This window comes from Parasteatoda tepidariorum, chromosome 5, assembly GCF_043381705.1.
Source record: "Parasteatoda tepidariorum isolate YZ-2023 chromosome 5, CAS_Ptep_4.0, whole genome shotgun sequence".
Lineage (NCBI taxonomy): Eukaryota > Metazoa > Arthropoda > Arachnida > Araneae > Theridiidae > Parasteatoda > Parasteatoda tepidariorum.
This window is the reverse complement of record NC_092208.1, coordinates 91,810,127-91,826,187: the sequence shown is the minus strand read 5'-3', so window position 1 is coordinate 91,826,187 and position 16,061 is coordinate 91,810,127. Positions and strand designations below refer to the sequence as shown.

General features: G+C 31.6%; 1 protein-coding gene across 5 annotated transcripts in view; it reads left to right on the top strand.

The window, feature by feature from the left end:
• LOC107454244 (axin-1) overlaps window positions 1-6,157 on the top strand; it is a 59,003-nt gene extending 52,846 nt beyond the window's left edge. For all 5 annotated transcript variants that reach the window (XM_043044741.2, XM_071180797.1, XM_071180795.1 and 2 more), the window contains one exon: window positions 2,899-6,157. In XM_043044741.2, coding sequence (XP_042900675.1) covers window positions 2,899-3,055 — 157 coding nt within the window. In that variant the 3' untranslated portion in view covers window positions 3,056-6,157. The remainder of the gene's footprint in view (window positions 1-2,898) is intronic.
• Window positions 6,158-16,061: the final 9,904 nt, after the last annotated feature.

Sequence of the window (16,061 nt, the reverse complement as noted above, 5' to 3'; positions counted from 1 at the left end):
TTTTGAAACTTTTTATTTATTTATTTGCTTATGTGTAGATTTCTTCTGATTTGAAAAGAATAGAAAGGACTTACTGAAATTCCTATATTTTTCCTTCTCCAAGACCAAAAATGTGGTATCATGGGATAGATGTAATTTATATCTCATGTGAAATCATAAAGAAATTTGAATCATGTTGTCCAATTTTTGAAAAGGGATTACATTTCTCTCCTATGTTTATTCTCATCATATTGTCTTTCTCGATGTTTAGAAAGTCAAAATTTCCCGGATATATATATATATTTTTTAACATATTTTTACTGCCCTCTTTATATTCAGTGTTTCTCCTAATTTAAATATAATCATTGGATTAGTATTGTTATGTTAATACTTAACTTTTAGTTTTTAAATAAGGATCAATAATTTTTTTTAAACTTTACCACTAATAGGCAAAAGTTAGTTATTGATTCTGTGAATTATGCATCAAACATAACGATTTGCATGAAAGTAGTTTACGCATCATATGTCTACACATCATATGAATTGACATCCTTGCAATAACATTTATTTATCATAATGCTTTAGTAATGTCAATTATTTTTTTAAAAAATTTATTCTAATGTGGTTTATTAAATTTTTCATGAAAAGTTTTACTGGTGTCGTTCTTAGTTAGTTGCCAAATTTTTTGATTGTCTTCTAACTGATTTAAACTAGCAATGTAACTATCAAACCATTTACATTGTTAGTTGTGGATTAAACAATGTAAAATTGGTGATTTTGTCAACTAAGCATTGTGCTTTAAAAATATAAAATTTCTGATTCAACGTCATTATAAAATCTGGTTGACATGTATTTTAGCATGCTAACTATATTAGTGAATGAGTCCTTGAAAAAATTACATTTTAGGTTCTTGTTAAATCATTGAAAAGAACACAATTTATTATTTAAAAAAAAAAAGAATAAAAGATTGATTGGGAGCTCTAACAATATTGCCTTCTCAGAGGAAAAAAGCTGGTAATCTCATGAATCTTAAGCGAAAAAGATGTGTATTTTTATTGAAATAGTCACCAGAGAAGCGATCTAGGCTTAGTAAGCACGTTAAAAACAATCAAGACTAAAAATTGATTCCTTCTGCATAAAACATAAATTTAACCGAAAAAATATCCTGTTAATGTTAATGACTGTTAATTGTATTTAATTGAATTAGTATTACATTTTAATGTTGTGGTTAATGGTAGTTTAAATTATCTGTGCTCAAATTAAAAAGTAATTTCTTAATTAAAAGTTAATTTCTTTGTGGGTATATTTGTCAGGGATATGCATAGCTGCCAACTCTTCTAGATATTCCTGTAGACTACTGGATTTTGCATTGCTAATGCATAATGAAGTGAACCATATTTATAAAAATCAGTTCAAAACTTTTTTTGTTCTAAAATGTTTACTTTATTTCTATTCAAAATATCATTAATATTTTATTCATAATTAAGAAAAATCTTATAATTATCTTTGATGAATTAAATGTCTGTTAATATTCGAAATTATAATTAAAAACACAATATACATACCATTTCAAACATGTTTTATGTCAATCATAATTGAAAAGAAGTTTGATGACTATAAAAATCCCTAAAATTCCCCTTGTGTAAAATATTTAGTACATTATGCAACAATTATCATGAAATGTATATTTTGTAAAATCTATTTGATTTTTTTCTTATCCATGTTGGCAACTATGTATTCAGAGGCTGCGTAGAGAGGGTAGTGTTTTTAAAAAGTTCTGAAATGGGGCTCATTTTAATTTTCGTTTTTTAAAAGCCCTTAAAGGCACTTTTTAAATTGGGTGTTTCTAAAAAATAATTTTCCTCTTTCCAAATGAGTTTTTTTGTTATGTGAGATAATTGTTTTTGTATTTTTATTTTCAATAATTAAACAAATTAAGGATTGTATAAATTGCAATTTGACACATTTTATTTATTATTTAATATTTTGTACAACAAAATTAGGGTTTTTGACAGTGAATTTCAAAACAAAAAGAGTTTTATGTTAAAATAATTCAAGAACATAATTGATGGAACACTTGTAATTTTAAGTCTTTGTTAATCTAAATGTACTTCATATTTATAATAGCTAATAATTTATCCTTATGCCAATTTTAAATTTTTTTTTATCATTATTAAGAGCTATGTCAAAAGGGTTTTATCGACATGACAGTAGGGCTGATTGTGCTCCGGAAAAAAAATCCGGATTTTTAGCTAACAGTGATCCGGGAGTTTCCGGAGATGGAAGGTCCAAACGTTTCAAAAAATCGTTGATCACTGAAGTTTCCGGAAATCAAATTTTCAAAGGTAGAACTTAAAAGCACAGTTTATTTTATTTGTTTGTAAGGGAGAGCCAGTGAGATACTTTATAAGCTTACATTCATGATATGATTAATATTCATTTTTTATCTGTAAATAGTTGTTATAATCATAAATTCAAGAAAGAAAGACATATTTGTAAATTTTAATTACTTCTCCAGGTTATCATAGGTATGTGTAAATGGTATAGCTATGTGTAAAATTTTAAATATATTTTAAGTAAACTAAGAAATATTGAGAAAAATTAAAAAAAACCTGGTTTAAATTTTTTTCTAATTTTTGAATTTAAACTTTTTTTTTTAACTCAAGAAATTTTCCGGAATTTTGATCACCGGCTCACAATCACCCCTGTGACAGTTAAAACCATCGATTGTCAAAAACTTGTCAACTCTGCTTAGTTATGAAGTTTTTAAAAGTACTTAAAAATAATCTTTTGAGTGCTTGAAAAGTGCTTAGAAAATACTTTATTTTCTTGGAAAATTTGACTACACACCCTGATTCATGATAAGAAATATGACAGTGAAGTGACCTAAAGTTCTTACAGTGATCGTTTTATTTTCAGGTATTACTTCAGAAGAGTTGACAATGCGTTTGGAACAGGAACTGTTCTTGAAGAAGTGTGTGATGACCAAGCCATCTTACCCTTGTGGGAAGGAAAAGTTTTTTGTGTTATTGAAACTGTAGATGATTTGCCGACACCTGAAGATTGCCTGCAATGACAGCAATAGAAATCAGATTTTGCCAAAAATTCAGAAAGGACTTAGCTTTTCACATACTTTAGCTTTTCTGTTAAGTTTTCCTATGGATTAAAATAGCTACGTGAAAAATATACTTAATATTTATTTTCCGATCAAACTCTTTTTGAAGAATCCCGTAAAGTGTGTTTCTTGCATTTATTTTATTTGATGTCTGCACTTATTTTCCCTTCCTCTTTCAAAAGTGATTAAAATTGTTTTGAAAATGTGCTCTTCTATTACAAATTATAATGTAAAGAAATGCAGCTCTTAACGGAAATGAATGATTCAATAGTTTTTATAAATTGCGGAGTAGCTACACCATTGTGTAAAGCAATAACGGTACGTTTTGCGACGTGTGATCAGCCATTGATTTTTAAGTTAACTTGTTGCAATTAGGAAAGAACTCTTTTTTTTTTATTATTTGGAATTTTAGAGATTCAAAAAGTTTTAAATGCTTTATATTCACAATTGACATGTTTTAAATTTAACAGTATTTTTGACAGTTAGAAATAATCTTGTTGAACTTTTTGTACTTAGTAAAATCTTGCTATGTTATGAGCACTATGGACACAAAAAATATTTGCATTAATTTTTTTTTTATTCTTAAAAGAATATGTTTTTGTTTTTCGGTATTCTTGATTTTTACTCAAGGTATTCTACATAGATTTTTTTTTTTACAAATGTTAACTTAGATAGATAAAAGCATATATAAATAAGGCATGTTTTTATTAAATGCTATTTAATATGTTGCCTTTGTAAAAGATCTAATTTGAAACTAGTGTTTTTTTGCTATAATTAATTAACTTTCATCATTACTGTAATTCATTTCTACGTATCATTTAAATTGAGGCTGAAAACAATTACTAAAAAATAATAAGGGGATGTGGTTAAATGAAAAAAAAGATTTACGTTTTATATTTTCGAAATTGCAATATCTGAGTTGGAGTTCCTTATATAATAATTTTCTGTTTGAGTTGCGTGCTTTACCTTTATATCATACCCGTGTTAACTGATGTTGAGAAGTTTGTAATTAATGTAAATTAAACATTACATATCATAAGAATTTGGTTTCTCATTTATTAACCAATAATGTGCCTTGATACTCATTATTAATATATTATGAAATAAATCTGACAACAAATCTTTCCCCCATAAAATTTCATGCTGTCATCCTATTCTTAAGAGTGTTGTTAATTAAAGGCTAATTATATATTTTCTTCAAAAAATGATTCTCCTGTTAAAAAAAGTCCTAATTATTATAAATCCTGAGACACTATTGAGGCAAAATTTGCTTAAACAAAAAGTTTTTTTTTATTGTGTCATGTTTGGATATAAAAGAAATTTTGTTGACAAAGTGTGTAAACAGCTTGTGGTGCTATTAAGATTTCTTGTAAATATAGCCCCAGAAAGAAAAAGAATTTGTCCTAGTCGTTACAGTGGAATGCAATGTTATGTTTTTTATTTATTTATGTGTAGATGTGTTTTATGCATGAACTGCATTCACCACTTATGACAGAGAGTTTTGAAATGATTGCTTCCATTTTTATTGTACAAACTTTTCTGTATAAAGTTTCATACATGTAGATTTATTGTGTTGTAAAGGATTAGTTTAATAAGTCATTTTTCGTTATGTTTTGTTCATCAGCTTTTGTTTTAAATAGAGTTCATCAGTTTTTAATAAATTTCATCTGTTTTTAACAATTTGACTGTAAGTTTGAAAATTCTGAACACAAGGGATATTAATGCAGATAATTTAATAGTACTTTCTTTTATAGCTTTGACTCCTTAAAAAAGAAAATCATTATTTTGTTTTCGTTGAATTTTAAGTGTCGGTGACTTGGAATGTTTACCTGTCCTTCCCTTGAATTAGGACATGATTTTCTAATTAAAAAATTTCCTTGACTGAGAGAAGAATTAATATTCTGTATTTAAAGACGATAATAACCTTTTATTTAACCTAATAGTTTTAATGTTTTTTAAAGCATTAAACATATTTTATCTATATATATTCATATATAATTATCTTCTCCATTATCAGAATCTAAGTGAGTTGCATAAAATAAATTTATACATTGGTCTGTGTTTTTATTAACCAAATGAAATGAATCAAAGCTGGGTATTGTCGTTAATACTTGTCAGATTAATTTGTAATGACAAATATCCCCTTGGTGATAATGACAGCTGATTTCAAATCTGGTTTCTCTCTTTTCTGGGCTCCTATGAGTCAGGGAAAACCTGGAAATGTCTGCGAATTTTATTTTAACTCCAAAAATCAGGAAATATGAAAAATTGCAATTTTTTACAAAAACCTAGAAAATTCCTATATTATGCCTGGAAGATAACCAGTCTGAACTATCTACAACAGTAATCAGTTATTGAGATTGGTGTTATGAAACTATGGAATCTAATACAATTATTTGTTGCAAAAATTTCACATTTTAGTCTAACTGACATGTTCCCCTACTCATTCATTGATTTTTAGAATTTTTTTTTTTTGTTGCTGCTCACAAAATCTAATATTTGGCATTACAAATAAAAAGAAAATCAGATTTTCTGATCAAAAATTGGGTATAGATAAAATGTATGGATAAAATATGGACTGGATTTTTTTTGAAATGTACCTGATGTTACTTGAAAAGCCATGGAATTTTTTTTATGAAAATAAGTGAGAGCCCTGTCTTTAAGCAAGTTTTTTTTTAATGATATTTTTATTCTTAATTTTTGTTAAAATGTGCTTTTTTTAAAAAGGTTACATATGACGTGGGGTTGCCTAAAGGTTAATGCCAAACTTCTGAGGAAGTTTGGGCACACCATCAGGGATAAAATCGCATAGGAACCTATGCCCAGAAATTCCATCCTATGATGCTAAGGGCGCTTACCTGTTATGAATTTATATGCTTTTTAACCGGCCGCTATGAGCAGCCATTGGCATTTCTGACATTTCCAAGCATGGGTTTTCTATGCAATATTTATACTGCTGTAGCAGTTTGTCTCAACATTTGTGCAACACCTGTTATATAGAACACTTTTAAACTTGTACATTCTTACAACAAAAAGACTTAAAATTGTCATTAAAAAAATAAATCCAGCGCAAAAATAATTTTAAGATTTGAAATTCCCACACACCAATTAGACAAGATCAAGTGCTTGTATAAATGCATCAAAAATTGATTTGTTACAATGCTTTTTGTAAAACTTGATATTCAGGAGATATAGTAAGAACGCCTCTTAAAATATCTACATCACTAAACTTGATTATCAATATATCACCCAGTTCTGTTAAATATTGGACTGTTTACCATGTGCATGATTTAAATTCCCACCTATTGTCAATGAAAGTCGAAAACAGTTTTTAATCGATCTTCTGTTATGTGTTTTTCATTTTAAGTGCTTAAACTGGGTCATTGCAGGAGTGATCTTTGTACACTTTTCATGTTCTTCAATATTACAAACTAATGAATAAAATTTGCAATCCATTCCCTTGTGTGCCAGATTCTCATCCATGTTTGGAAACTAAATAATCTTTTATCTTGGAGAAAAAAAGGAACTAGTGTGATTTTTGGTGTTTTTGAAGATAATCCGCATGGTGTTGATACTGGTGTAATATAATCATGTAAATAATATTATAATTCAATGGATGAATAATCTACATATGTATTGAACAGAAGAAAGAAAAGTTTAAAAAAAAAGATATTTTTAATAAATCATATCATGTAATTATGGAAAATGTAAATAAAGATTGCTTTCTTACTTTTTATTTGTCTTTATTTTATACTGTGGTCTTGGTTTCACTTCCCCAACGTTGGACCAAAGCTTGCGAGAACTCCTTATAACAAAATTGAAACTGATGTTTAGAGTCAGCGTTTCTTTTCTTATAAACTGCCAGTAAGATCATTACATTGTTGTTGCTGCTGTAGACAGTGATTGCATTTTTTAGCTCGTTATCTTTTTGACTTACTAAAAGAATACAAATTGCGTGTTTTGACTGCCATTTTGCAAAAACATTAACAGTCATGTCTAGTGACAAAAAACAGTCTTTAAACTAGAAAATAAAAATGGTTTTTAGTAAAATGAATAGGTGGTCACTTTTTGACACTAGAAAAATAACATGAAATGCGTTTATTGGATCGCCATTTTGAAATTTTTTAAAGTATTGTGTGTGGCTTAAAATTTTGTTTGAAGGTACTGTCAAAGTATGTGTGGCGATTCTTTAACATACTAAAGAAATAATCTGACAAAAGTCGTTTTTTTCCTGCTATATTGTTTTTTCTTTTTTTTTAATTGTCTGGATGTACGGATGAAATCCATTAAAGTTTGCAAAATTTAATCTCTTGGTATTTAACAATCAACTGTATAAAAGCGAGGTTTATAGTTACTGAAATAAATTCTACTAAGTTGCTAAAGGTTTGTTCTAATATGCAATAGAGATAGTAGAGGTATTCATTAGGTTACCAAAACTATGGATAGTGTATTTAATTGTCTTGTGTTAAATATATAGGTATAAATCTACAAGTTCCTTATAAACTTTTTCATTCAGACAAACCAAAAATTTAGCTTTTGGAACATTTTAGGCTTGAAATCCCCACACCCCCGACTAAGGTAAGATTAAGTACATTTCTGCTAACTCTACTGGATTTTTCCAGTTTCTACTGGTTTAATTAAAATTCTGCTTTCTGTACATTTTAAAAGACGCCCGGTGACTGAGTGGTAGCGCTTCGCGCTCCCGAGCCACATGTTCTGGCTTCGATCCTCGGGCCGGGCAAAGGTTGACTCAGCCTTTCATCCCTTCAGTGGGTCGATAAATGAGTACTGGTTTAATTAAAATTCTGCTTTTTGTACATTTTAAAAGACGCCCGGTGGCTGAGTGGCCTGACCACCTAACCGGAACATCTTCTCCTGTACCCCAGAGCCCAAAGTCAAGAAAACTGAGATGGGCACAGTGGGGCTTGGCCCTTTATGGGTTGTCGCGCCACTGAGCTTAGTTTTAGTACATTTTAGAAAATGACCTAAAATTTGGGAAGTTTCCTAAAAATAAAATAATTGAAATAGAATTTTTTTACAGATTATTGCTTGCTTGAATATTTAAATAAGTACTACCAATAGATAATGAAGCGAACCTCATTTATAGAAATCAGTTCACAACTTTTTTTGTTATAAAATGTTCATTTTTACTCAAAACTCTTTTTAAATTAGCTATAAAAAATCTTTTAACTAACTTTGATGAATTAAATGCCTTTTAATATTCGAAGTGATGAGTACACATGAAGTATGTTTAATATCCATTCTAACTGGAAAATATTGCAATTTTTCTATTTTGGTGACTATAAAAATTTCTGAAATTCCCTACGTGTAAAATATTTAGTACATTATGCAAAAATTATCATGAAATTTATATTATTTCGTAAAATCTACTGATCCATGTTTGCAGTTATTTTGTACATAAATCAACAAAAAATTTTTTACTCATCGTTTTCTCTACTTTCAGTTTCTATTTGATCCAGAAATTCAGTTATTAAATCATCATTGGCAAGAACTTTAAATGATATATAATATTTACAGTAGAGAACCGATTATCTGGAACCATCGCTATTCCGGATAACTGATTTTTCCGGTTTTCTGAATCGCTACAAAAAGCCGTTTTTTTTTATTGTCAAACTCAACTAAAAAATATACATATAGTATTTATTATAATTTTAAAAAACTCTTACTTCTTTTGACAGTGTAGGGAACTAATGATTATTTCTAAAATGATGGTAAACATATTTTTAAAAAGAAAGAAGAATTCTGAAATCTTTTGAGGAAAAAAAATTTTTTTTTTTTAAAAAATGGCGGGAAAATGCATCAAATTTCGTTCCGGTATTCTGATTTCCGGATAAGAGGTTCTGTATTGTATTTTGAATTGTAAACACTTCGACTCTCAACTTTCTAGGAAATAATCTGTACTTGAATATAAAAAAAAAATCACAAGTGCTAGACTGCCACTGATGCTGTCTTCTCCGGGTTCATTTACAATGTCTTAATTTGAAAACTAGAATGAGATTAGAAAATAGTATGTTATAAATAAACATAACATGCAGTGGTTTAAACCACAACAATCTTAACTTGCGAGGCCCCAGTTGGGTTCAAAATTAGCTCAATATGGTTCCTATAAAAACATGCACTGACAGTTTTTAATATGGGTCCTAGAATACCCTATATAGGGCCTACACTGGCCAATATAGAATCTATAATGGTTAAATAATGGATCTAAAATATCGGGTAAATCTGACAATTCTATGTAAGACCGATATGGGTTATAAAGTGGCTGTAAAATATCGGGTGAATCGATCAATTCTATGTCCGATGCGATATCTGTCAATATCGGAAAAATAACAGCCCTTTGAAACTTTATTGAACCAAGATTCATGAATGCTGGTCCACTGAGGGCCGAAGTTATTTTGCTGCTATTACAGGATACGTAGCGTTTTTAAAAAGTGCTTAAAGGTGCTTATTTTCGTTTTTAAGAGCCCTTAAAGGTGCTTTTTTTCATTGGGTGTTTTTAAAAAGTGCTTTATTTTCCCTTTTCCGAACTGAAGATATTTTTCTTTACCCTGTCGATTTTCGCCACGCATTATGCGAAAGCATGATTTTCTCATTGTTCTATTCAACGTTTTCACAATTCATTCAACCACATTTTATTTAGGTGTACTCTCGGTCCATAGCGTAATAAATCATTTTACATGCTTGATAAAATGAGTCCGCTTGTGCTGTGCTTCTACGCAGCTGAGTTCGGTGATATTATTCCACTCTCATGTGCACAGTGGCGTACGCAGAATTTTTTCAAGGGGGAGGGTTCATAATTTTCAGAAATTACTAAAAGAAATTCGAGTATGTAATAAAGCACTATTACTTCCCTAATTTAGACAGCTAGACAATTTTGACTTTTTATTTCGACAACATTGTTTAGTTAAATTTTGTTTTTATTTTTTAAGTTTAAGAATATAATTTTTTTTATAATAAGAGGTAAAATATTTTATTTTTATTAAAAAGTAGGAATAAATCAAGCCAGAAAAAACTACTCATACTGTAACAGCTACCTAAATAATAACCATATAAATGTGAATATTCCATAGAAAACCAATGAATTTAACTAAAAAATGACTTACCAACAAATAGGGAATTAAACCAGTATACAAACACGCTAAAAATTTATTGATTTATACTGTAATATCCAAACGACGGGGTTTTTTTGCAAGTTCGTTTAAAATGTCTTCGACAGCTGGGGTAAATTTTCTATGAATGCTTAAGAGCGCCAATCCATTCATTCTATTATTTCCCGTTGAGTTGCGTAAATAAGTCTTCAAACGGCGCAAAGTCGAAAAGGATCTTTCGTTTGCACTCGTTGAAACAGGTAGAACGACCAATATTTCTAGGAGTTTGAAAATGTTTGGTGTTATATCTTTATTGCACATTCCAAGAGCATCCGCCGCAGTTTTTGGAACACTACCTCCGTCTTCACTAATCCTTTTTAATCTTTTATACCAGAGTTTTAGTTCAGACTTAAGGCTTTCTTTACAGGTATCCAAATCTCCAGCGTAAAATTCCACTAATGCTTCAAAAGCCTTTATGTTTGAAGGTTGGCAAATGAAAGGATCGGCAGGTAGAAGACACTGAAATCCTTTCAAAATATCACGATGCGATACAAATCTTAAGTTTAATTGTGTTATAAAATTTTCTATAAATGGAATAAAAACACTAACTCTGAAATATGTTTCCGGTGTCGATGAGGGAAAATTATCGCGATTTTTCTGTCTTCCTGTTATTCTAGGGATTTGCATGGAAGTGGAAGATCCAATGCTTGTTAGCATAAGAGAAGAAGAGCTGAATATTTCAGAGAATGTTTCAGTGGCATTTTCACGCATTAATTTTAGATCTTTAATGACATCTTCTGCAAGACTCACTGCCTCTATCAAATCTATGCTTGTTTTTTGTAGGTATCTACAGAGATGGATTGTTATGGTGAAAACTTTGTAAATGCACAAAAGAGATATTACGAACTGGCAATTAGATACTGTGCACAGTAAAGAATTAGCCTGGGTAGCTGATTCCTTATCCTTCCATTCTGATATTTTTTGTAGTGTTTCGGCGATAGGCTCGAAAAGTTCCACCACAGCGGTTACTGAGTCGTATCTTTCCATCCAACGGGTTGCACATAGCTGTTTAATTTTCTCCCTCTTAGAGCTGGTTTCCATCTCCTCTATTGCTGAAGATAGGACATACTGTCTTTTTGGCGTATTTAAAAAGTCGTATAATGTTTTAATTGTCCCTAAGCAATTTCTAATGCCAGTTATTTCGCATGCATTTGATACAGCCAAATTGAGGCTATGAGCAGAGCAATGTACATAGAGTGCTGATGGGACAATACTTCTTACGTGGGCTTGTACACCATTAATTTTTCCACTCATTGATGCAGCACCATCGTACCCCTGTCCACGTAACTTTTTTATATCAACTTTCATAGACTGTAATTGGTCTAATATTGTTGTTGCTATTGCTTTTCCGGTTAAGTCATGCACCGGAATGAATTGCAAAAACTGTTCGGTGATGTTAAAATTTTCTTTATCGACATATCGAACGCATAACGATAATTGCTCTATACCTGCAATATCAGTTGTTTCATCTGCAAGAATGGAAAAGCAAGTTGCATCATTAATCTTGCTGACTAGTTTTTGCAGGATTAAAATATTGCAAACCTCAATAACTTCGTTCTGAAATCGAGGGCTGGTATACTGAGCATTTTTTCTGCTTGACTCTAAAATGTTCTTAAGAGTCGAATCGTTCTTACTCCGGAAACGAAGCAATGCCCGAAAATTTCCGTCGTTCTCTTCACCTGGTTGTTCAGCAATTATTCCCGAATCCTTATGTCCTCTTAGAGCGAGACCTTGATTTCCACAAAATAGGATGGTTTCAATGATTGGAGTAATGTTTTTTCTATTTTCTAATTTTCTTCTGCTTGCTGCACTGTCAACTTGTTCATCCACAGGTTTCATCTTTCCAAATAAAATATCGTTTAATGTCCCAGCAGTTTCGATCGATTTTTTGTGATAAAGACATTTCTCGTGTTCAGAAAATCGCTCTACAGCATTTTTCCAGTTGTCAAATTTTACATTGCACAGTTGGCCTAAAGGTTGCTTTCCAGAACCGGCACCACTTGGGGCGAAAAGTACACAAAATTTGCAAAAAGCACCACCCTTAACCTCTGAATATGCAAGCCATTTCCAGCGATAAAGCCATTTGTACTGAAATTTCAATTTTCTTTTTCCTTTTTCAGGAAAAACAAATGCTGGATTGGGTTCCCAAACATTTTTAAGTATATCCAGTTTTTTATCCTCGCATGTATTATCTTCTGAAAAAAGTCCAATGTCATATGGGTGGGAAGTAACACTTTGAGGGCCGCTTTCACATTCATCAGATTCTGTTACGCTAGAAACGTTTTCTTCAACGGAAGTATCACATTTCTGTTCAACAGAAAAACTTACATTGGTACTAGATGCTGTCACCTCACTAATTTCAGGTCGTGATTTTTTCTCAAAGTAATTAAAAATTGTTAAATTCTTGCGTTTAGACATCCTAAAGATCCAAGAACAGCAAAAATATATACATATATATTGGCACAGAAATATCCACTAAGCTACGATCTCAAAGTTTCGAGCTGGAATGAATAACTTCAACGAGCACAGAGTCTCCAAAACAAAACAGATTTAGAAACAAGCTCCGAAGGACAAGCGGCAGAGATAACTCTTAGTCTGACTAAAATCGAAAATAAATGTAACCCCCTTTCATATAATTTTTTTTAACCGCATCTACAAAATTCTCGAATTGTCTCAAAGACGACAGAACGTCTAGGATTCCAGACCTCGCGAATGCCAGCCAGTCTCGAAAACTATCGCGACTGGCAGGTCAGAAAGGAACCAGTGATCGGGGCTCGCCCGTAACAGTATCACGTGAATTTGGTTTCAAAAATACAACCCTATTATAGTAAATGTTTTATCAGTATTCTGAGAAATACCGTGAGAAAAAAAAAGTAGGCATAAGGCAAATAAAAATATATAGTCTTAAAAAATAATAACCCGCATAATTTCTACTAAAATTTTTATTTTTGTCTGTATTATTTTGTGAATTCACTTTGTCTGAGCTCAAGGGGGGGGGGGTTAAACCCCTAAACCCCCCTTGCGTACGCCCCTGCATGTGCAACTCAGTTGCATTTCTCGATTTCCGGCTTCAGTTCCACCCTCTGATATTGAATCGAAAAATCTCTTGATTATTTTATAATGAACAATTAATCAAAAAAAAAAAAAAAAGAGTTCATTGTCAGAAACTAGTTATTTTATCATGATTATAACGAATACTAAACAAAGACTTTTAATGATTCAATATATATCAACAAGGAATCTTACCTTGTTTCGGCTTCTTGTTCTGCCTTCACCTAGTACTCTCTTCCAAGGTCTTGGGCTGTAGATAACTAATTACACTTAGGCTGAAAAATACTTCGCACAAAACATTTAATAATTAAATTTAATAATTAAGCATGATAAAAAAGGGAAAGCTCTATACAGATGAAAAGAGTTGTACGTTGTTCATGACAAATTCTAAGCTATACCACGCTCGTGGAGAAAAAGTTCGTAATTAAATGTTTCTGTATTTGTCCGCTAGGGAGGGAGAGAGGCATTCTCAACAATGATCATGTATAAAGTCCTTGAAAATTATTTTGCATTTTGTTAATGTATATAGTGCTTAAAAATATTTTTCGAGTGCTTGAAAAGTACTTAAAAGATGCTTATTCTTTGTTGAAAGATATGGCTACGTACCCTGTATTAAAATTAAAATAGTGGTAAGATTTTAATTTTAATAGTGGTAGACATTTTTCATTTATTTTTGCATTTTATCTACCACGTTCTGATAACACATTGACGAGTTAACTCGTCATTGTTCTAATGTCCTAATGAAACCCAGAGCACCATAGAATTTTCCAAAGTTAAGTTTCATTTCATTCACTATAAATGAAATTTATATAGAAACTTTACTTTCGTATTCAATTGCAAAATAATAGCCGGTGACGTGATATAGTTTGTGCTTAAAATTTCCGGTCAACGGAGAGCTAACATAAGCAACAATATTTAGTTCTAACTCTGAGGACGGAGTTATTTTTAAATTAAAGCGAAAGACAGAGGATAAATATTTTTTTGTTAGCTTTAAATCAAATCAAAAGTATTGTTTGATAGTATGTAAACAAGCTTCCTAAAACCGGAAGAAATTTATGAAAACTTCCGGTGTATCCCTCCGCTTATGTTTTATGCTTACTAGGTAATGTGTGAACAGGCTTCATATTCTAGTTATTGTGTTTAAATTTACGCGTAATTTTAACATTTATAAGAGTTTTCAGTAATTTCTAAAAAGGTCGTGAGCCTAAATATCCCGACATAAATAAAGTTTGCCATGTTTTGAAGGTTATCCCTTATTGGCTATATTAGTGCAATACGAAGTCTTAAGATTTCATTTACTGTTTGTTTCTTTGAACCGGGTTCGAATATCAGCGATGGCTGGTCGAAACGAATTCCGCGTGCTGCTCTCATCTACCACGGATCATGGGTTAAAGTCTCCCTGTCGTTCGTCTAACCGTGGGAGGTTTTCCTCTCCATGCAAATGCGGGGATTAGTTCCGTCAAGTCCTTCACGAAGGCAAATTTCTCTCAATACTTAATTGAGGTGTTCCCTTGTCTTCTGGATTGAGTTAAAAACTACAAGGCTACGGAGTTGAACATTAGTAGTCATGAACTCGAAAATTGGATCAGCTGTTGAACGACGGTTGCAGAATAAAATAAAATCAAACTGGTTTTAAAGTTTTCAATTTCGTTTATCTTAATAGTGATTCTAAAGATTTCCATATCGTTTTTCAGCTCTAAAATAGTAGTTTGCGACTTCTAATATGTATATTATTTTAATTTAATTCTTAAAGATGATTCTAAAATTATATACGAGGACGTAGATTACAAAACACTATGCATGACATCAGAATGTTTCAATTTTCATAAATATGTATTGAATGTTAGTAAAATATATTGATTTGATTGTGATATATAATTATTTCATTGTCATGTCTTGTCATACCTTAAAAAAAAAGATCCTTTTATCAATCTATATGTGTGTGCATTTCGGTTCTTTTATATATATACAGGGTGGTCCTAAAATATATGTCAAAAATGTAAAGGTAGGTAGAGGGGACCTAAATAAGCATATTTCGTATAAGATTGTGTGTGCGGTATTGCCGCCCTGAGCCAGTACGGAGCACTGATGACTGCGGCGTATAAAAGCGCTTGCTAGCTGAATTCTTGACTTCCCGCACGGATCTCAAACAGCATGCATCGTTTTACCAATGTGAAGCTTGCCGACGTGCATTTCATGTAATGGGCTGCACAAGGAAACAGATTAGCTGCTCAGAGGATGTACAGGGAGCGTCAGAAATCATCTGGACGCTGTCTACGGCCAGCATTGGATAGGACGGGGTGGTCCTGTTCCCTGGCCACCGCGTTCTCCTGATTTAACCTGCTTGGATTATTTCTTTTGGGGTCATATTAAAAGCCTGGTGTAACGAGAGTGCCGTCACATCTGAAGAAGATCTTGTTGCCCGCTCGTCTGTTGCTGCTTTATATGTGCTCGACAAGCCAGACGTCTATTCTAATGCACGCCGATCCATGCGCCGTCGCTGTGAATCCTGTATCGCTGTTGGTGGCTGCTCTTTCGAGCACCTATAGTAAACTGTTGATAAATTTTTATTTTCTTTTGTCCTTAATTGTCTTTTCAATTTCCCTTGATTCATACTGCTTTACAAGCTAGATCTTTAATGTGCCATTACCGCACACACATTCCTATCCGCTTATTTACGTCCCCTTTACCTACCTTTACATTTTTGACATATATTTCAGGACCACCCTGTATACATATATATATAT